The 22,863-nt window shown below is 42.2% G+C and overlaps 1 protein-coding gene across 1 annotated transcript; it reads left to right on the top strand.

Moving 5' to 3' along the window:
• The first annotated feature begins 869 nt into the window (after window positions 1–869).
• olig3 (oligodendrocyte transcription factor 3) lies at window positions 870–1,736 on the top strand. Its single transcript, XM_041050302.1, has one exon. The coding sequence runs from the start codon at window positions 870–872 to the stop codon at window positions 1,734–1,736; it is 867 nt and encodes a 288-aa protein (XP_040906236.1).
• The last annotated feature ends 21,127 nt before the right edge of the window (window positions 1,737–22,863 follow it).

The raw sequence follows: 22,863 nt of genomic DNA, 5'->3' as shown, positions 1-22,863 counted from the left end.
CAGTGAACAGTGTGTGAGAGAGAGGCTGTTGATTTTACCCAGTGTGGTGCATTTAATCAACATTTTTTTATGCCTGCGACAACATTTTTTTTTATAAATTACATGTATATTTTCGCGATTTTATCATAGTTGGCTTTGTGCGTAAAATTTAAAAAAAAAAAAAACTCAGTAGATCACAGCGAGTTGAATTTTTGAAGTGCAAGAGACGCTCAAAACAACTTCAACAAGACGTGAAACTTTTACAAAAATCCCACAAAAAAAGCATAAAAAAACTGACCGGTTTGTCCCAGGAAGAACAACTTTCTGATCCACGGGAATAAGAGAAGAGACGAGACGAGAAGAGAAGAGAAGAGAAGAGAAGAAGAAGACAAGACGAAGAAGAAGAAGAAGAAGCTGTGCCCCCCAACAGTGTCCTGACAATGGCAGTGAATGGTTGCGCACCGCGGTCACTGGGACAGTCAAAGCACACCGCCCCCTTTCTAACGGGCACGTCATCCTCCTAACTAGGCGTTATGAATAGGAAAGCCGCTTTTGTCTGCCCGCACGTATAAATACCCACTATCAGTGTCCTCCTCACCGCAGAGATACAGAGACACACGGAGAGAGAAAGTCGGCAGTCAAAGAGGCAGAGAAGTGGTCACCGATGTGATTAGAGGGACAGAAGCGTGGGACAGACGGGACACAGACAACATCAGGTGACCAGAGCGACTCAAGGCTCCAGAAAGAGAGAGAGGGAGACAGAGAGGGAGCGAAAACTAGTGGAGAGAGAGAGGAGAGAGTGAAAGTAAGAGAGAGAGAGGGAGAGAGAGAGAGAGGGAGGAAGCCAGCAGCGACCTCCTACCCAACAACCTCGGAAGCGAACCCATAAAATGAATTCAGACTCCAGCCCGAGCAGCAGAGCCTCTTCCCCGGACATGGACGGCATGTTTCTCCGAGACCACCACCCGCACCACCATCATCACCACCACAACCACGTCGGTTCTTCAGTGTCCTCCTCCACGCAGAGCGGCGAGCAGCAGCGCCAGAAGATGACCGGCGGCGAGCACCTGCGGTCTGGAGACGCCAAGTCAGCGTCTGTGGGAAGCAGCAGCAGCAGCAACAAGTTCAAACTGAAGAAACAAGTCACCGAGGAGGAAATGTACCAGCTCCGTCTCAAGATTAACGGCCGGGAGCGGAAGCGCATGCACGACCTCAACCTGGCCATGGACGGCCTGCGCGAGGTGATGCCCTACGCCCACGGGCCCTCGGTGCGGAAGTTGTCAAAGATCGCCACGCTGCTTCTCGCCAGGAACTACATCCTGATGCTCAACAGCTCCTTGGACGAGATGAAGCGGCTGGTGGGGGAGATTTACGGGGGGCAGCACTCGGCCTTCCACTGCGGCACCGTGGCGCACGCCGGTGCCGGTGGACACGCCGGGGGCCCAGCCGCTGCAGCCGCTGCCGCTGCCGCCGCTGCGCACCAGGTGCATCCTCTGCTCGGGAGCGCGCTGTCTTCCTCCACGTCCTCCACTCTGTCGAGCGCGCTGCCCGGGCTCACGTCTATCCGAGCACCCCACTCCCTGATGAAGGGCTCCCCGGCTGCGCCCCCGGCCCTGCAGCTGGGCTCCGGCTTCCAGCACTGGGCCGGACTGCCATGTCCCTGCACCATCTGCCAGGTGCCTCCTCCTCCACACATCCCCATCACCTCCACCGGCCTCACGAGACTCACAGGGGAGGGAAAGGACGGAATGAAATGATGCCCGATCTGTCTGACAGACGCACAGAGACTGAGAGATGTAATGATGTTTGTAAATAGAGAATTCAGGGCATGAGGGTGGATTTGGCCTCACTGGTGCATGCTGTTGTTTAGTCTGTTTTCTTGTTTGGCGTATGAGAAAAAAAAGTGTTATTTTCCTCCTTGTAACAAGGACTTATAAAGACTGATGATTTTGCCAAGTGAAGGTAAAAAGAAGTTGTATCATGCAACAAAATGCCACGATCCCCTTGTGTTTGAGTTTTTGTCTCACACCACAATGTGAAAGTTGACGGAGGTTGCATGAACATTTTGATTTCAATTTACATTTTTTTCGTATCAGGCGTGATTTTGTGAAAACGAAGAATGCTCTCTGTGCCTTGTACCAAGGATTTAAAACTTGAGTTCTATATGAAAAATAATGACATTTATGTGTTTGGCTAAATGATTCTGCCGCCGCGGAAATTTGTTTTAAAATCTAAATTTTTAGATTCATTTTTTATTTTGTGACTCATTGTATGTCCATTTGTGCTCTGATTTCCAGATTTTGTTTTTATCTTTTTGTTTTGTTTTGTTTTTTGTTTTGCATGATGGTATAATTATCACAGCATGATTGTTTTTGCTGAACTGAATTTGTTATGCCCAGAGACCCCGTGTCTTTATTTTTGTACATTGTTGATGACTAATGAAATATTTATTATCGCCCAGCGTCCCTGGATGACATTTCAATAAAACTGAAATTATGGATGATATCCACTGTCTGCCCTTCTTCTTTCTTTCTTTCTTTCTTTCTTTCTTTCTTTCTTTCTTTCTTTCTTTTTCTTTTTTTTTTTTAATAGGCCACTTTTAAAATTAAATAATTATATAACAATATTTCTCAAGTCAAATCTGCTTTACACTTCCTGAAGTTTAGTTTAGGCAAATTTTACTTATTGATTATTATTATTATTTCTTGACTTATCTTTACATGGATGCACATTAATGGCGTATAGCTTCATCCAAACCGTGAAAAACCTGGTTTATTTTCAGGCAGAAGCAAACAAACTTTAATTTCCCTAAATCCGTCCCTTTATTTTAGCCAAAACATTTTCATCTCTCTCACACTTTTCAGTGTTTAATCTTATTAAGATATTTTTTGTGTAATATTCCAAACTCAAACAAGGCCTCAGGTTAAAAACGCCGGGATGTGTTTACGTTTACAGACTCTACATTTCATTGGTCACTTATTTGCTTTTTTTCCCCACTACTTGTTTGTAATTAACAAAGATAATTAAATTAATCAGAATAGAATGGATTTTAACAAGAAACTGGTCAAATATGTTGATGATAGACAAAATATTTAAAAGTGAGAGGATGAAATTTCGTTCGTTTATTTATGTATATATGATTATAGCAGCACTTCAGTGATTTTGTATGTGTCTGTTGAAATGAATATTTTTAATACAGATCAAAAATTAAGAAAGGACAGCCTGAAAGCTGTGTAGGTCCATTTTCTGCAACTACAAACCACTTTTCCACTTCAAAAATACTTCATACGGATGTTCACACCTGATATTAAATCAGATGGTGATTTTATTTTTCTCCCCCGCACTTACAGGCCCCGTAAGATCACCTCACGATGAGCTACACGGACACGGTCAGACAGCATTTATTTAACATTTCCGAGCAGCGAAAACAAATGTTCAGAAAGGGAAAATGAGGATGAAATGAGGGACTGGGCTGCAGCCTAATGGAGCCCAGTTGAATTGTTCCCTGTAGCAGCTAGAAAGTGATCCGCCTTGGGGAGCGCAGAGCAGTTTGTCCGCCAGGTCCCTTGGGTGTTTCTCCGTCTCATCTCTGCAGCGACAGAATGTATGTTTGTGGAGATTACAAGTTAATTGTTCATGGGGGACCAAGAGGAGAAAATCACATCACAGAAAAGCGTCGGGATTACAGGCTACTAAATGCTGAAGATTATACATTCAGACCCCCTCCTCGGCCTCAACGCATGCAAATGAGTGTGTGGATTAAAAAAAAAAAAGAGAGAGACAGAAAGAAAGACAGAAAAAGAAAGGGAGAAGAAGCCCTTTTGTAACTTATTTGGAGGGAAGAAAACAAGTTCTGTGGCTAAGTCGAGAAAGAGTGAAAGAGTTCATTTTACATTTCTTCTTTTTTTGTCTTTAGGAATGAGTATAGCCTGTCTGTCCCTCGCAAGCTGCCAGATGGGATGTAAATAGCTGGGTAGCTGCAATGGCCTTTTAACCACACAACACTGAGGAGGATGTTGTCAAGGGAAGCTGGCGGTTTGCGAGTTAATAGTCATGAGTTGGGGTAATTACTTAAGGTTTATTATGCTCTGGTTTCAAAGGAAATGGACTCTTCAATGGGCCGAGAAATACTTCTTAATTCTGGCTAATTAGGAGCTGAGTAAAGCAGAGACAACTGCTGCTGCTGCTGCTGCCATTAAGCACAGTTACATTCATGGAGGGAGATCATTTGTAAGTAAGCCACAAAATAATGCACAAAACAATCATGCACATGCAAATAACATGCACAAGACAAATGCAAATCAGGGCAGTTGCATGTTAAAGAGATGAATGTAAATCGCTGCTTTTTTGCTGCTTTTCCAGTTTTATCCTGGAAGTGCAAATCTTGCATTTTGCTCTCATACTGTATGATGATCACATGGGAACAGGATTAAGTCATGGCCACTGGCCTGCACACCGAAATGCTAGTGATGCTGAAATTAAACTTTTTTCTACCATAGTTAAAGTGAGAGCCAAAAGTAAACATAAACATGAGAAAGTTATCAGACGCCTGCAAACAATGATTGAATTGTTTTCTGTCATTGTGTTTTTCATAAGGGCAGGTTTTATCTTATTAGCATGAGTTCACAAAAACTATTTTCATTTATAAACTTACCTAATCATGAAAATCCCACTGAGATCCAAATTCCTCTTTTTCATAAGAAACAAAAAAAATGGAGAAGATATGATAATGATGCAGCACAACAAAGTAAAAAAAACAAACAGGAAAAAGAAACAAGAGGCAGTGAGCTGTGAAAAAAACAACCATAAGATGCAGAAATATTTTTGTTCCACAGGCATTTGAGCAACTTTTTTTTTAAACCTAAAAAGCTTTTTAGCACTTATTTCACACTTTTCTTTCCATGCATTCTGCTTTGTGAACGCCTGCAGCAAAACCTGAACTGATGGATAAATGAGTCAAAATAAAATGAGTTATCGAGTCGTAGTTAGGAACTCACAGTGCAACAGGACAGATGGGACAACACTGAGCACAGCATAAAACCATCACATACATACAGTAAGAACATACTGAAATACAACTACTCAAATATGAGATGAGCTAAAAACAACATACCTTAAAGAGCAAAAGGTTTGCAATTGAGAATTCAAATATGCAAGATACTATAAATAATTACAAAGACAACCATAAACTAAAAGCAAAATGTACCTTAAAGTGTCAGAGCTTTACCATGCAAGAGCTGAAAAGCCTCGGGGAAGGTACTTCTTTTAAACAGTTCACATTTAAAAGAGTTGTCTGCACAACCTACATAAATAAGACTGACAGATAAGAGATATAATTTGTCCATAAATCCTGTGCATTTTGGTTTGCAGGCCGGTCGGCGATGACTGAATGGACTTGTGGCCATCAGCTCCTCTTTTCATGAAGCTTGACGAATGACTGGTCCTTTACAGAGCACACACCTGTTACTGGGAGCCACTCGAGGTTTATCACTTAGAGCAACACTGCTTTGTTCACCCTCTCCACACACACACACACACACACACACACACACACTAACATCACTCTTGGACACTGATGCTAACAAGGCAACAAATGCTGTCAGCCTCATTCTGTGGCCCTGTGACCGAGCTGCCTTTTCCAAAACATAACCTCCAAATCTGGAGTCTGTAAACTTGTTTTAATTAAAACGCACTGACAGATGCTTGCCAGCTCTGTCATCGATATGAGCTTTACAAAGCTGCAAATATAAGGCTTTTTAGTCAGATATGTACAAACAGTAGGAGCATTTAAGGCTTTTAAAGCTCCAGAGTTTGTATAAACATCTCATTTGGCATTCGCAGATGTTGCTGCATTCAATCTGAAGAGTCCTGCCTGTGTGTGTGAAGTGGTCTGCTGGTTTGTTTACTTGCTCGGTCAGTGAGCTGCTGCAGGGCCGATGCCTGAGGGCAGCAATTGAAAATAAATTTCAATTGAATAAGGGGCAGCAGCCGCATCAGCCGAGCTGCTGCTAGAACAAAAGCAGTTGAGGGGATAAGTTATTGACCGGGCTGACAGCCTGAACGAGGCTGATTATAACCGCCTGGTCATGCTCTGTGTGTGTGTGTGTGTGTCATAGTCATAGTCAGTGAAGCAGGTGCAGAGGCCATTCCCTCTCTGAGTCTACCTCTCTTTATCTCCCTCTCTCTGCTCTATGTGTGCCCTCAGGGAAGCCTCGGGGCCCTCTGCCCTCCTGTCCTCAGCTGATTCCGTAGACTAATGTTTAACCCATACTGCCAAAACAGAAAGCATATTTCCATCATAAGAGCGCTTTGCCATCGCCATTAGCGTCTGAGCTCATTTGCATGTTAATTGTGCAGTTAGAGAGGTGGTGTTGACACATCCCTTTGTCCATGCAGGGTCGCGGGAAGTGAGAGGATGGGGCTGCAGAGTGACATCCATGTGCGTTATTGTTCCATGCTGGTTGTATCATCTGTTATCATGAGACAATGGAAAATAGATTAAGCTAATTTAATAAGGTGGTTTTCACACCGTAAGATTCAAACAAAGCTCTCTTCTGTAAAAACTACTTTTACATAAAACCTTAGGAAATTTGTTAAAATTGAGCTATTTTTTAGACATAAATTTGTTAAAATGTGAGATATAAGAAAATTGGCGGAAAAATAAGTACATTTACTCAGGTACTATTCTTAAGTATAATCTTGAGTATTTTATCTCTCGGCTACTTTGTACCTTTGATCTTTGCAGTACAAAACGATGTAAACGAGAAGCGATGAAACAGTGAAAAAAACAAACTCCATTACTAGTAAAAGCCAGAAATATGATTAGCGCAAAGATTCATTGGTAATTCAACTGGCTTATTGATTGACAGGAGATTAAACCCTTATTCCAGTTTCTCGAATGTGAGTTTTTGTTAATTTTATATTTTATATTTTTGACCATAAATTTAATATTTTTAGGTTTTGGACTCTTGGTTTAAAAAAATGTAATCTGAACACCTCACCTTAGATTATGGTTAATAATAATAAGGCTAATAATACTTCTTTACTTTCATGTCAGTGACATTTTGAATGCAGGCTGCATCGTGGTGTTCCTACTCTGACTAAAGTGAAATATCTTCATGCAGTAAATAACCATGTGAGCATGATGACTGTCAATGTTATTAATTATGGGCCTGTAAAATAAAGAAAATACAACACACAGAAAACCTTCCTGACAAAACCGACATGCCGTGCTTACACACGTGTTCAAAACATGCACTGGAAGACATACTTGTGTACACACACACACACACACACTTTGATTTGTCCACACACAAGCCAGTTTTGGTGTGAATTTTTGTAATAAATACAGATTCAGCCAGACAGAAAGTGCCTGTGTGTGTGTGTGTGTGTGTGTGTGTGTGTGTGTGTGTGTGTGTGTGTGTTTGTGTGTGTGTGTGTGTGTGTGTGTGTGTGTGTGTGTGTGTGTGTCAGCAGTAATATCCTCCAACAGTGACTGACAGATGGCGTTCAGTGTTTGGCCGTAAATGTGCTCTCTGAGTGTTTGTCTGTGTGCCAGTCGCCTGTAGTTTGGAGACTCCCCGTGAGAGTCTAACTGTCCTGACACTGCTCAAAACCAACTGTCCTTGATTGTCAACCATGGATGAACCGCAGCGTATGCATGTGTGTGCGCGCGTTTGTGTGTGAATGGGTGTGTGTATATATGTATGTGTGGGTGGGTGTGTATGCGGTGGCCTTCTGGAAAGAGCCGAGCAGGCCAGGGGAGCAGATGTTAATGGGAGAGATATATCTATCTAAATCTCTGGCCACCACATGCTTTAAATCTGCCCGGAGGAACGAGTCTCTCAGCACGATGACACAGGGAAAACGGAGCAGGAGAACAATTTTTTTCTTCATAAATGTAGGAGACGGAGAGTAGACTTTGTGTGTGTGTGTGTGTGTGTGTGTCTGTGTCTGTGTGTGTATGAGAGTGTAAATGTGTGTGCCAGCCCCGGGCCTGGCACAGTGCTGGGTGACAGTCCCCTCTCAGCAGGGAGAGCCGGGCGACAAAGTGAAACACGGTCGTGAGGAGAGCGAACCGCGACTGAAGCCAAGAACAGACAACACAAATAGAGAGATCAGACCATGTCTTTGTACGGTCCAGTCCAAAATGAAATAAAAACGTGTTTGATAATGTTGCTTTAGTGAAAACAAAATGAAAACAAGGGACAAAAAAAAGTTTTGAAATGAATTGAGTTTGAATGTGGACCAAGTTTTTTTTTTTTGGCTTTGAAGGCAGCATGACGTCCTTTTGTGGTTGACACAGTAAATGTTTTTAGTGGTTGACGGTTATTAAAGCAGACAAATCTCACTTTGCTTTTGTCTATGATATGAAATCACTTTCACTGTGGACACATTCAAACAGCCTGTGACTTTACATCAGTGAGCGATAATACATGATGAGGTTTTCAGTTGTATTTTATAATGAAATACACACTGAAAAAATGTTTTGTTGAATTTACTCAATTTTAATATTGAAAGTGGTTGCACGCAATACATTCATCTAAATTTAGACATATTTTTTAAGTTGACTGTGCTCAATATTTTTGAGTAATTTCAAATAAATCATTTGAAATTACTCAAAGCAAATTCGGAGTATTTGTTACTCTGATTTCCTTAGTAATCCTAACTAACTTTAACATTTTTTCAGTGCGGGGAAAAGCTGAAATATCAGGAGCCACATCAGTTTATTTGTGGATTTATTGTTTGTTCAAGCACGGGGCAGCATATGTAAGGGTCTCAGATTTCTGTGCTGCACCACTGGTGACACTCAAGCTGAAAAATAACTCACAGTTGTGTCTGTTTTCAAATTTCAGCACAGAAACAACATCCAAACATTATTTCTTTGAATTTTCCGTAGTTTTGAATCGATAGCAAAAACCGGACACTGTATTTAACATGAGCGACTGAAGTGACCCAAGTTTTTTCTTTAGCTTTTCTTTCTTTTCTAACTGAACCCAGATAGATGGATTCAAACAGACCCTTGGCACTAACAGCTCTGTCAGCATCACACCCCTCCAGCTTGAGGTACGTGGCTTGGCATGAGCCCACATTTACACCCTGCAGCCAGTCTAACCTTTTGTCTATCATCCATCAGTTGGCAGCAGAACTAACATATACATTACACCTCTTCAGTCTCTCTCACTCTGTTCAGATGTTATTTCACTTCCACTGACCAGGTGACCCGATAGAAGTATATCTGAAAAAGGTTTTAAGCAGAGAAACTCAGTCACCTTTCAGGTTCCTCCGAGGATTTCAACCCTTTTCATTACATGTCCTCAGGTTTGTCTCTGAGTGTGTGATCTGGCAGTGCTGTTAACCCAGGTGTTAGCCCGCTACCTGACCCTCTCTGTGAGCTGGCGGTGATGTTAAAGCAGATATTAGCCTCCCCCCTCTGGCCTGGATTCAGCTGGCACGTTCGGACCTCATTGATGGTGCTGCCAGGCGGACTCCGTCACAGTTGGTGATTTTGATCAATATCAACGTTAACAACACCCAGACAGCTTGTTGGAGAACAAACAAACATGTAAATAATGCGTCAACACGTTCTGACGTTCTGGACGAGGTGGTTATTGGTGGAAAGGGCAAAGACACACACACATTTATATCACCTCAGAGATCAGCGTGTATGTTTGTGTGTGTGTAGCTAGAACGTGTGTTACATGTATTTTCGTAATCTTTTAATTACTTCACTTTATGTCTCTTCATATTATTGTCTCTCCAAGGGAAACTTTACCTTTTAGTGGCCAGTAAAAAAAACACACCAAGAGACACTTGATATTGTATATGAATGCATAAACACAAACCATGAACAACAAACAAGCCAGACCAATAGACACCTGACACAAAAACCAAATGGTCACAATTTTGATTTAATTTTCCTTATTTTATTTCCCGGTTTTCTGTATTTCTTATTTCAATGGAGATAAGTCCAGGGCTTTACTGTTCCCTACAAAAAAAAAAAAAAAAGATTTATTGGGGGGTCTCTTCAAGCTAGCTAACTCATTCGGTCGCTAACAGGATAATAAGTTAGATAAGTTTAGAATACGTTTATTCAAAACACATGTAGCTTTGTGTCTGATGACTGTTTGCAGACTATGACTTTTGTGGAGCAGTTTCTTTTACGACAGTTAAATAAAAGTGATCGGTGCAACACAAATATTAAGCCAATGTCTTCTTTCACTTTGGGCTCTCCTGAAGGTGTTCAGCACTGACTGAACATACAACTGAAAACAGAATAAACGCTGGACACTGGGCCGTGTGAACTTGTACAAACTTGGAACATGGTATGGAACAACAGTACATCAGTAGTGGTCAGTGACTATGAGCCTTTGAACTAAATTTGAACAGAGGACCTCTAGACTCTATCAAGGTGACTTGCTGTTGGTGAGCTGCACAAATTTGCGTGTCAAAGTCAAATCTAACTCGAACTCGAAGAGAAAACCCCTCTGGTTTTCTTCAATCTGGACCAACCCTGGAGCTGGAAAAGAAAGATATCTGCTACTCAAAGCAGTGAAAAACCAGACTTTAGGTTTTACCAAATGTATCTCGGCACAAAGATCACAGCACAAAACCGATCTCACCCTGATGCCGGTCTGGGCCAGTCCACACCAGCTCCGCTTGGCACGTTTCAGCGGTGTGGACGTGGGACCGGTGAGGAGAGGGAAATACATGAGGAAAGCACAGCTCTAATTATAAACAGGCATTATCATGGGTGTGAAACCAGAAGTGACAGCAGCAGTGGGCAGCCAGGAGCGCACACAGAAACACACACACACACACACACACACACACAAACAACGTCTGTATGGGCCAGAGTCATCATATGGACAAATCACAACTTCTCTGGCTCGGTAATGTCTGGCAGATGTTAACGCTTTGTACTTAATGACTCCCTCGAGACCTCACCCAATCAGACAGGACACAGTTATATGCTGGGGGATGTGTGTCTGCTGTGTGCTTGCATGTTTATGTGTGTGTGTGTCGCAGTGGGTTAAAAAGATGATCTTCACATTCATACGTGTCATTAAACCTTGTTGAACATCTGTATTAGCTGGATTTTACGTGTTTCAGTTTAATCAGAGGTTTCAGATAAATCATCTAAAATTTTGTCTTATAGTGAACATGTGTTTGTTTGTGTGTGTGTGTGTGTGTGTGTGTGTGTGTGTGTGTGTGTGTGTGTGTGTGTGTGTGTGTGTATATGTGTGTGTGAGAGAGAGGGGAACCCTTCTGCTACCAGAGAGTCATTTCATGCTTGACTACTGCATATTTCAAAGAATAACTAGATTTTTATTGCACATCACAGCAAAGTTCTGTACAATAAAAAGATCAAATCAAACAAGGCCGGACACAAACACATTTACAAATCTATTCTATGATGATCAGGGCAATAAAAAGCTTAGTAAAATGTAGTTTTATGGAAAAATGTTTTTGTTTTCTGTTTTATTGTTGAAGATATTTCTTTCAACTTGGTTAGGAGTGGCTTTATTCTTTTTTTAATGAAAGATTTATTTTACATCTTGACACACTAGTACATAATAATAGAAAAGCTATATAATATTAACTAATCACTAGAAGTATAAAACCAGTTCTTGGTGAAACTGGAAGCAGCTGCGAGGTGGGTATGAAATTTGTGCTTTAGTGGCATACTGTTTTGAAGTTTAGGATGGACGCCTGCATGTGTATCTAAGTTTCAAAGAAACCATTATGAAAATATCGTAATACACACACGCACACACAGTCTGGCTCGGTAAAAAAAAGTGAAAGTTTCTTTGTGCTGCAGTCCTTCTCTGTAGTACATACTATCATAAAAGCAGCAGTGGCCTGATTTGCTATATTGAACATGTCAGCAGCAGCAGATGTTGTGCTAATAGCCACTGGATGCTGCACTGGAATCTAGCAGCTGGTAACCATGACACTATCCACCACCGGGGAGAAATGCCAAGCCACCCGCAACCCTGTTGCAGTCGCGTAGTGATACACAACACTTCATCACAGTTTTTCTGAGTATTACAATACAGAAGCCTCAGTTTATACTTGGTGAGCGAAACAGATTTATGGCTTATTCTGCAGAGTCTGAGCCAAACAGGAAGTTTGTGTTTATTGTGAAAACAGAGTTTGTCCTAGTATTCAGAGTCAGAAGATGACTTTTCTATTCCAGACAACTTAGTCAGAGATTCAGGTGTGTTATGCTCATGCCTCAAGTGCAGATAAGAAGCAGGCGACAGAGGTCTGATTTGTGAAAACAGTGGATCTAGATGTGAAAATACACATTTTAAAATAAATTAATTAATTGCAACTAGAACTTGTAAAATGTTTCCCTAACACTAACTATCAAAAAAAAAAAAGACAGTGAATAGTGCCACAGAGAGGAAGAGTTGCCATCAGCATGTCCCACCAAGAGCTGTCACTCACTCCTATCCCACCCCCTGTTTATCCCCACCTTTTGCCGTCTGTCCGTCAAACAGGAAGAGCGCCTTTTTTCCCCCCTCCATCTGTTATCATCTCCCCTTCTCCTCGAGTGCTGGGGGGTCGGCGGGGGCCGTCCACGGGCTGGTCATCCCGTTAGAGGCCCATTAACAGTCCCCGGGCTCTCTGCTGGGGCCTGCTGGAGAGAAATCCATATCAATACCTGTCTGTTATGCCTCCCACCGCTAGACACAGCCAGGCTGCCTGCCTGGCACAGACAGCACTGCATGGGCCTCCTGTCAAGACACAGGGAGGATGGGGTTTCAGTGTGAGCGTGGCACTTTAGTGCGGACCTCCTGTCAGTCCTCCTGTTGCACCGGTAGACCTGAGTAGACAATGCAGAGTTTGAAAAGGCACACTTCCTAGTCCTGTTGGTGTCTTTAATACCATCAGTTGTCTCTTTGGATCACATCTGGCCTGCAGAGTTTACAGCATGCCACTTCCTCTGACAAGCTGAGAGAAAGGAGGCTACAGAGGTGAGGAGAAAGTGGACATACACAGAGTCAGACTGCAGCTGACGCCATTTTAAACTTTTAACTTTTTTGGTGCCTGCCACCGTTGTCATAGGCAACAATAACAGAACAATCTTGGACCAGGAGAGACCATCGATGCCTGCAATTTCTTTTTACTCCTGCCAAAATCCCAGAATTTATTTCTAGTTTTTGTGCAAATGAATGTTCTGTTCTAACACTGTTTGTCAAGTTGTATTTAAAATAATTGCATGTGTTGAGTTTCAGTTTAGTAGTAGTAAATTTACTTGCCTCTCTGGAGCTTTTAATCATATCATATCATGTCACTGAACTCCTCCTGGTCCTTCTGTGAGTCATAAAGCAGTGAGAGAGAAGAGAAAGAATTGCAGAAAGATCTGGTAGCAGTTACCAACCACACAATGTTATTGCTTTTTTAATTTCTTAAAATTAACGTTACTTTAATTATTGATAATGACATAAAAATCCCTGCCTATCACACGTCTCCAAATCGAGCCACCCAGACCAATCAGAGCCTTTCTTCCTTCTAATCTGTCATATCAATAGGAAGTTTAAAACAAACATGTCGTGTGCGTCCATCTGTCTTGATGTTAGCAGAGAATAGAGGTCTGTTTCCTCATTAGCAGCTTATTAACAGCCCCGACCCAGCAGAGAGCACTCTCCCTTGAGGACAGCAGCCCAGGGGGAGGACATTCGAATGGCAGAGAGTGCTTTGTTTCTGGGTCTGGCCTCCCAGACCGGCCCCCTGTCCGGGCCTGCCCAGGGGATGCTGTGTTATGCATGGAGGGGATAAGGAGAGCCAGAGGAGAGGGATAGAGAGAGGAGGAGAAGGAAGGATGGAGAGGGGAGGTGATGGAGAGGGAGAGTTGACTGGAGGTCATCCATCAAACCTGCTGTCAATTTTCCCACCTCCTGTGGAGACACAGAGAGACACGGAAGGACGGAGATTGAATACTGTATAAAACAAGACCTGAACAATTCAGAGTCAATGAAATTAAGATTTTTTTTCCAAAGCTGCTATTTGCTGTTAGTCCCATCTGTGATTTGTGTATTCCCTATAAATTACTCTGTGATGCTACACATTTGTTTCTCCTTGCTGTGATTTTAACGTACAGAGTGCTGAGGTCACAGGTCTGTAACCAACAAGACAACAACAAGTCTGTTGCTGTGAGTTTTCTGTCTCATTATTTGTTATCAGCACAAATGGACCCATGAAAGAGGGAGAGCTAACACCAGCAGCCACAACACAGCCCCAAATGTGTCAGAGCTGCCAGTGACTCAGCAGGTGTTGAAATAACACGAACCAAATGTAATGTCTAACTACCTCTAAGTAGCTAAAAGTAATAGCCTCCACGTTAGCAATTCAAGACATCTGTCCCTTTACATGTGAAGAGAGAAACAGAATATGAGAATGTTTAATTATGTGAGGGATTTAAATAAAGTGAAATAAAGATGTGATTGGATTGGGACAAAATCAGGCAGGGCTAATATAGCACAAACCTTTTCTTTAAGAAAAGGGTTAAATGAATGATTTAGGCAACGACTACATTTTTTGGAAAAGTGACAAACTCTGCCATGAGTTTATATTTTCTTACACAAAATTTCAGCTCGACTTCAAGGATTTAATAAATTTGCTTTAGTGTTTTACCCAACAGCAGTGACTCCACTTTTAAATAAGAAGGAAGCGGCTGAATGAAACTGCTATTTTGTCCCAAGATTTGAATAACACATCTGTTCAGTGTGTGTTTGTGCCAGCAAAGACATGTGTTGACCCCAGGCCAGAGCTGGACCCTGCAGGTCTCAAGGTATTTGGTGGGTTTGTACTGGCAATCAGGAAGACAGGGTTCAAGTCTCTGTTGATCACACCCATGCAGCACCCATCTGTCCAGCGTGCAATGTATACTGTACGTGCAAGAACAGCGATGAATACATACAGTACGACAATAGACACATGCACACAAAAGCACACAGGAGCGCATGTGTTCGCGCACAAGTTGGGAAACACACACATGGCCACCTTCCCAAGGCACACACATTTTAACAAGGAAAACACCATATTCTACTAGTGAACCATCTAATTATACAGTCGTCCTTGTATTTACAGTATTGTAGAAGCGAAAGGCAGATGACACAAGCTGGCAGTTCCTCACTATGCTTTACTGGGCTCTGCAAGGCAGCTGGTTAGCAGAGGGCCTGAGTAGGAGGAGGGAGCTGGCAACAGCTGCTGGAATGAATGTGAGTAGTTAAACAACAAGTCCTCCAGGGGCTCGATGTTTGGAATGATCACCTGAAGCTTTATATCTCTGCACAATGAAGAAAATAAGATGGAAAATGAGTCGTGGGAGGAAAAGATGGCACAAAACAGTTTCTGAAACAACAAGTCCTCCAAATTAAGCAACAGAATACATAGCTTATAACTGCCCAACACAACACAACACACTGGCTTTCTAATAACAAGGACAGAATTAATTGTTTCAGTAAGAGCCACAAAATGTCATAGATATGTCTGCATTCAAGTGACAGAGCTCTCTAACAGCCATATTAAAGATCACAGGAGCAAAGGGGAGAGTCAGGTGACGTTATTATGGAATAACAAAGTCCGCAGAGGGAGGAGGTCGGGATGGATGAATGGATCAGCAGAACATCAGACTCTGACACTGGTGATCTGTTGGTTTCTCATGTACAACCAACAGTCAGCTTCGGTTTTTAAAAGAATGACCACAATTGTTTTTTAACCTTCACCACATGTGATATTTGTCTGTGCCTTTTGAAACCGTCACAAGTTGAATAATAAATCATAAAATAAAGTTTTATGATATCACAATGCTTTGGTTAAGGTTTGGTTAGATTTAGGTACAAAAACGACTTTTGGGAAGGATTGTGGTTTGTGTTAAAATAAGCACTTTGGGAAGGTTTGTTATGGTTACATTAATAACCACAGCTGCTGTTGGGTATTGATTGAATGGAAAAGAAATACTGACTGTTGATTGGAAAGGGGAAGTGAGCAGTAATCTCCTGTGTCAAACTCTGGGGTTTTGTTGACCCATCCATCTCAACCCCTCTGTGGACCCCTTTGTCGCTCTATAATAATGTCACCTGACTTCCTCTTTTGCTTCAATCATAAATCCTTCAGCTGCTGGACGGCTTTGTCACTTGAATGTGAACATATGTCATTCTGGGGCACTTGCTGAAACATCTGATTCTGTCGTTCTTCTTCGGAGAACCTTCTCTTCTAAAATAGGTTAGGTAAATAGCCAAACCTCAAAATATAGTTTATCCCAACTTTACTTTTTGTTCCTGCTCTCTACTGATGCTCCATTCATGCTACTATTCCTCCCTTCTCTGTTACCACTCTCCTCCTCCTCCCCCACTCTTCTGCAGGCTACCCCTTCCCTTCCCAGCCTGCTTTGCGGTCCCGGAGGCGCCAGCCGCACCCTGTCCCGTGCAGTCTCCTGCCGTCCTGCTGAAGACCGTGAAATCAGCATGATTAATAATTATAATTATTGGCAAACGTGCCAGCTGCTCTGTGGCAATGGGCACCTCTGATTTATGGTTCTGTAAACGCAAACAGTCATTGTCCATATTCAGAGAAGAAAGGAGGGAAGGCAGGAGGGGAGACGGAGGCAGACGGGGAGTTTTGGACGCCTGCCCTCAAAATATGATTTTATCTTCGGAAGTCAGCAGCCCTGTCCTGCAGGCATTGTCCTGCTTCCCTCCCTCCTTGCTTCCAACCATTCGTCTCTTGTTCTGCCCATACTCCTCACCTAGTCTGTGCTCCATGGAGCATTGCTTTTTGATCTCAGTGGGCTTCAAAGGGGTCTGGGGCCACAGGGTTTCAAGCATTGTGCGCACAGACTGCTTCTTTATGGACAGCCCATCGTTAGCATTGTATTACCATGGTCTTAGCCCTCAGTGTTGAGGTGTAATTCCATAAAGCTGTGTGCAGGGGTGAAGGACAATTAATGATTTAGAAGTAGAGTAAAACTAGCTATCTAAGATGAATCATCAATTATCTGGGCATAATTAGATTTTTCTGATCCAACATTAAACTGGAATACAACCAGCAGTCTGTCACAAAGTAGGCAGTTTTCTTTGCTTATTTGTGTTACTCTTTGTGGGTGTGTTTATGTGTGTGTGTGTTTATGTTTGCGTGCTCTGACTGATGGAGCTGCACAGTCTGTTCATCAGGCTCTGGGGGTCTGCTGATGTGTCTATCACTGACAGAACGAGACTATGGATTACCTCGCTCATTAATCACCATCAACGTGGCAGCATGCGCGCACTCACTCACACAGACTTGTGTATCACAATACAAACACGAACGCAAACTCACACACACACATAAATCTCTCCACACAGACAGAGTAGTTGTGACAGCTACTGGCCACCAACCTGTCCGAAGCCTAATCTCATTAGGGTCCTTCTGGCATCTGGGCCTGTTCTGCTGAGGGATGGTCTATGATGGAGTGAAGAAGACAGGGCGTTCAAGCGTATAATAGATGTCTAAATCATCTGGCCTCAGCCAGCGGGTCCTCTTGCTCTTTCATGTGATGCTCTGGAAGTATGCAGGGGAAACTATCTGAAACACGTCAGATAAGGGAGGTGGTGGGAGAAAGAAACAGAAACCTGGAATTTGCATAATTCGACAAAGTTTTATTTCAAGCTGGTTAAGCAAGGCAGCAACCACTTGGCAACAGTAATAAACTACATCTAACAGTGTAGTTGGTGGTGGCGCAGTGACACTGATCACACCTGTCTGCCACTCTCCAGTCTGCTGCAGGCCTGTCCTGTCCTGTCTGGTCCTGGAGTGCAGTGTTGTACCTGTCAGTGTTGTGCAGATGGGCTCCAGCTCCCCCAGGTACCTGGGCTAAATACCCGTCATTAATCACCACATAAAGCCTCCCCAGCGGGAGATGCCCCAGGTTAGACCACATCAAGAAATAAATTGGCTGAAAAATGGCTCTGGACGAAAGCTCCGTCCCAGGAGAGGAGAGGAGAGGAGAGGAAGAGGAGAAGAGAGGAAAATCTGAAAGCAGCCTCCTCACTAAGTGATCTGTCAGCGAGCTAAGCGACATCATCATTCACTTGGCCCCTATCATGTTCCCGCGGTGCTGACAATCTCGGCTGTTTGCTTTCAGATTTGTACACATTCATCTTCTTTATTTGCCAAAGTGGCGGAAAGGCTGAGTTTAACACTTCGAGTGTGGGAGCCTTCAGGTCCATCAGGCTTTGAATAAACACTCCTGGAAGATAAGAAGATAAGGAAAGCATCAGGAGAGGAAACACAGATGGGGAAAAAAGATGCAGAGAGACAGAGAATGGAAGTAGGACAAGAAGTCCTCCTCATTTTTAACCTCAGAAACTCAATGGTCAATGAGACAATATCAAACTCTGTAACATTGTGACTTTGGATTGCAACCCTCCTGAAATAATCCATATTAATCTTCCCGTGACCCACCTTGAGGCCATGACCCAATCTTAGACAACATTGCTTTAGGGCTCACACTGATTTAAGGGCCAATAACAACTGAAAAGCTAAATTGGGACACTGCCCTCTGCTACATGGGGTCCTATCAGCAGAAGAAAGAGCTGTCTTTTTTTAGCAGTTAATCAATCAATCAAAAACATATCCACACAAGATGTTTCATCCACGAAGATATGATGCAATGAGCAGGGAAATGTTACAATCAAGAGTGTAAAGAAACACAGATAAGTGAAATAAAATCACTGAAATAAAGTGGATAAAAACATAGATAAGGTCAAGGACATGTTGTATTCCAGTGACCCAGACCTGTCCACCTCAGAGTGGCTGTCCAGCCCTATGATTAATGACCAGAGGGATTCCCCCGGTCAGTCACTGAACCTCTGCTCTATTGACGGTGGTCCACCTTTCACTAGTGATATTCTGCAGCACCTCAGGGCCTCACTGAGCCTGCAGTGGTGGGCTGCACTGTGTGGCTCTCCTCAGACACCCTGAAAATCAAATATGTGGTGATACTAGTGTTAAACTGTGCTGAATTTTTCACAACTTACCCGTGTGTCTTTGTCCTGGTGACATTTTATGACAATGCTGCTAACACACTGATGCAACAGTGATAATAATCCTATAATATATCGTAAATAACAGTGAAAGGAGCAATTTCTGCACAATGAGTAATTTTACTTCTGTTACATTTTGCTGATAATACTCCTTTACTTTAATACTCTTTTACTTGATTAAGAGTCATTCAGAATATTTTTAATGTAATTATGTTATTACTACTTTTACTTAAGTGACAGGTCTGTGTTCTAGTACTACACATATAGTACACACATTCATGCCCCCCTCAGGATGAATCATAATGACTTTCCATATAGCGCCACCATCTGGTCCAGTACTTTGGTTTATGACTAAATGCCTGCAAAGCTACTGACATCCCCATCGGCCTCAGCTGTACTTCCCCATCCCCATATTAACTTTTATAAGATGTATGTAAACATTTAATAAATGGCTTACACTATAATGTAGTTGTAAGCGAGTGCAGCTCCTAAAAGTGGAGGCTGGTGTATAAACACATTACAGTATTTTGAAACTAAATCATGTCTTCATAGAATAAGTTATAATTGCTGACAAATACAGTATATTAATTAAACACTTAAAATCTCCTTATTAGCATCATTAGATACTAAACAAATTCTGTCTGGAACTTTATATACAGACTATATTTGTGTAGATTTCCAAATTATTTATATTGTATCTTCTTTAATTTTAGGGTTATTTAATAAGCTGAGTTGTTTGTTTGTGCCAGTTAATGATGCATTTTATTCTGCAAATTGTTTGCTGAAAAAAAAAAGTATACTTAACAGGCTGTTTGTTCAGTGTTGTGGATGATTGGCATGCGTGTGCAAATAAAATAACATAGAAGAGTAGAGAAAGTGCGACGTCAAAAGCAAACATGAATGAATGTAATTGAAAGCACTGCTCCCTGAAACTGCTGGGATGACTTGACAATGTGTTTAAACTCTGGGGAATCACAATAACTCAACTGAAATCCCACCATAAGTCAGAGCTGACTTTGAGCTGACACATGCCCTTTACCTCTACATCTCTGCACATCACATCTTAACACAACACACACACACACACACTTAAAAGGCATAGCAGAGGACCACAGGCCATTATGTATTTTAAAAAGGAGGGCATGGTGAGTGGCCAGGTTATGCTCCTCTATTCTTCTTATTCTTCCTTCACCAGAGCGGTGGGTGTCAGTAGGAGATGGTGGGACAATGGTGGTGATCTCTCTGATCTCAGTGCTTCTATTGTGGCTGGTCATATTATTAATGTTCATCTCTGAGAAAAGCCACGGCCTCTGCCTCGCTGCTTCTCCATCGCTCTGTCATTTTCTCTCTGCTGGACTTTCTCTCTTCTCTCTGTTGTACTTTATCTCCATGCAGCTCTGCCATCTCTGTGCTGTATCCTCTGTGGCAGACACATACATGCCAACACAGATGAAAAAAAAAAAAAAAAGAAAACATGACACAAGCCATCAAAGGAAATTTAAGTCATTGTCCCAATTCCACTATCAGGATCAGTTCTGTTGGAAAGAAGCCCCTTTTTCCAAGCCACAATCATCAGTTGTAATAATAAAATAAATATGTCAGATCTACAGTCTTTGATTTGCGCTTTGGGACACCAATAGCAACAATAATTTTTGGAACTGTGGTGCTGCAGAGAGGTAGTATTATCTTTAATGTGCCTTCGCTTCAAGCCTATACTCAGAGATCTGCACTCATTCCCAAGGTATGTGACGGGAACACTTTGAAGGTATGCTCCCCGCTCTCCTTTTTAAACGCACACTAATGAGGGATGCCACGGTAGATGTCGTTCATTTATCAGCAGTGCCGTGGGCTGCCCAAGCCTTGCTGTGCTGTGCTTGGGGTCAGGCTTCCTTCACTGTGAACTCGGAGTAATTATTAACCTACTGGGATTGTCCGGCAGGCCTCTGGTCATCTGGGACTGCTGAGTGTCAATCGGCAAAGGTCATGACAAGGCAACACGGCGATGAAGGAGGAGCTACAGTGAGAAAATAGAGTCAGAGACAGAGACTGACTGATGAAATTGGAAAATTAGCTCACTTTTATAAGAAGAGGTCTCAATCATGGATGACACAAGTCGTGGTTCTGTGCAAACATTTAAATGATAGGTCTGGTTATAGTCTAAATGTTTTTCTTATGGTTGTTTTCTTATTGTTTCTCTGAAGAGTCATGCAGTAATGCATTACTCAGTAACACATTACAGTGGTGTGATTACTTTTGTCAGCAATGTTGTGTAAGGCGTGTTCTGGTGGGACCATGAAATACAATCCTGTTGTATTGCAGCGTCATTTTGCTGTGCGACAACGATAGCATTGCTGAAGCCGGTCTTGACACCGCCTTAGCTAGCTGTTCAGTAACTGATTACATTTTCCTTTCACATATGCCCAACACTGCTCCTCAGTGAAGCAGAGCTCTGGTGTTGTCCAAAAACACACAAATGAGCCACTGTTTTGCACCGGTGTAACTTGTTCCTCCATTACAATGAAGATGGACACTGTAGTTTGAGTCAGTTTCACACGCACCTTCTTCTTGCTGCTGTAAATAAAAGCACCAATTGTGCATCGATTTGCGGATGAAAACAGTCCCCAGCAAATGCACTTCTCTGAGCTTTAAAATGCTCAGATTTGACATCAGAAAGTGTCTTAGTTGATCAATTGATTAGTCGACAGAAAATTAATAGGCGACTTTTCATTAAAGGATTAAAATTTTCAAAACTAAACATAATTAATAATTTGTGAGGATTTGCTGATTTCACTTATCTTGTGTTGTCATCTTTGGTCAAAACAAGGCAGAAGGATTTTTCACTTTTCCGACATTTTATAGACCAAACGATTGATTGTTTAATTGAAAAATTAATCTGCAGATTAATCAAAAATGAAAATAATCATTTGTTTCAGCAGTACTGACAACCACAAATCTTTTTTTTTTGTTCCAAATGTAATGAAGTAATGATCTTCAGAGTTTCCTTGTGTCACAGATTTACTCAACCAAAAGATTTTAAAATGTCACTTAGGTTTTTGTGATCTTACAGCTCCCAAACTAAACATAACTTAACATGAAAACATCAGTGATCTAGCTTCTGTTTCCCCCTACTCCCTCAACTAGACCCCCTGTGTCTGACATAACCTGGGAAAAAGTGCTTTTATTTTTTAAATCATGGGAAGAGCAGGGTGTGGACGTTCTCTACATAAAACTCACCACCTCAAACTGAAGGTAATTTATACTGCTGCTGTGGCATTGTAGCCTACAGAGCCTTTGTCAGGCAGCACACAACGCATCTTCTAAAGATGTTTGGGTTTCGTGGGGAATAAATTGTGCGGTTCGTCTGCAGTCCTGCTCTATATCATATTCAGCTAACTTGTCGGTGCCACTGAGGTGGTGAATGGGCCGCTAGAGGCCCAGCCACTAGCGGGTGGTCTGACACAGAAAGGTTAAATATGGTTCAGCCACGGACGCTCTCAAAGGACCTGGCTGTTAAAAAAATAAGTTATGTGGGCTGTACGTCTTCATGCAGACAGGAAATTGACAATACTGGCGCAGCGAGGCACAAGGCTGTCCCAGGGCTGAACTTCATGGTTGACCGTCCATTTGAAAAAAAGAGTCACAACAACACTTGTTTCCGGTGGATTTATTGACGACTCATCAAAGCCCTGGCTAGACAAGAGGTGTAACCACAATGACCATGCACATATAATGGTTATATTCATAGAATGTCTTTGTGCTCAAAAATATGATGATAGACTTGAACTCCTCAGTGACAGGGAAAATGGAAGTAAACTGTAATGTAGTGGTTACGGAAAATAAAACTTTAACA

Source organism: Toxotes jaculatrix, chromosome 11 (assembly GCF_017976425.1).
Source record: "Toxotes jaculatrix isolate fToxJac2 chromosome 11, fToxJac2.pri, whole genome shotgun sequence".
In the NCBI taxonomy this organism is placed as follows: Eukaryota; Metazoa; Chordata; class Actinopteri; family Toxotidae; genus Toxotes; species Toxotes jaculatrix.
The sequence above is the reverse complement of the archived record's forward strand: the minus strand, read 5'-3'. Positions and strand labels throughout refer to the sequence as shown.

What these genes read in the sequence shown, in the direction of transcription:
- olig3 (XM_041050302.1), top strand. Translation starts at nt 870, where the DNA reads ATGAATTCAGACTCCAGCCCGAGCAGCAGAGCCTCTTCCCCGGACATG.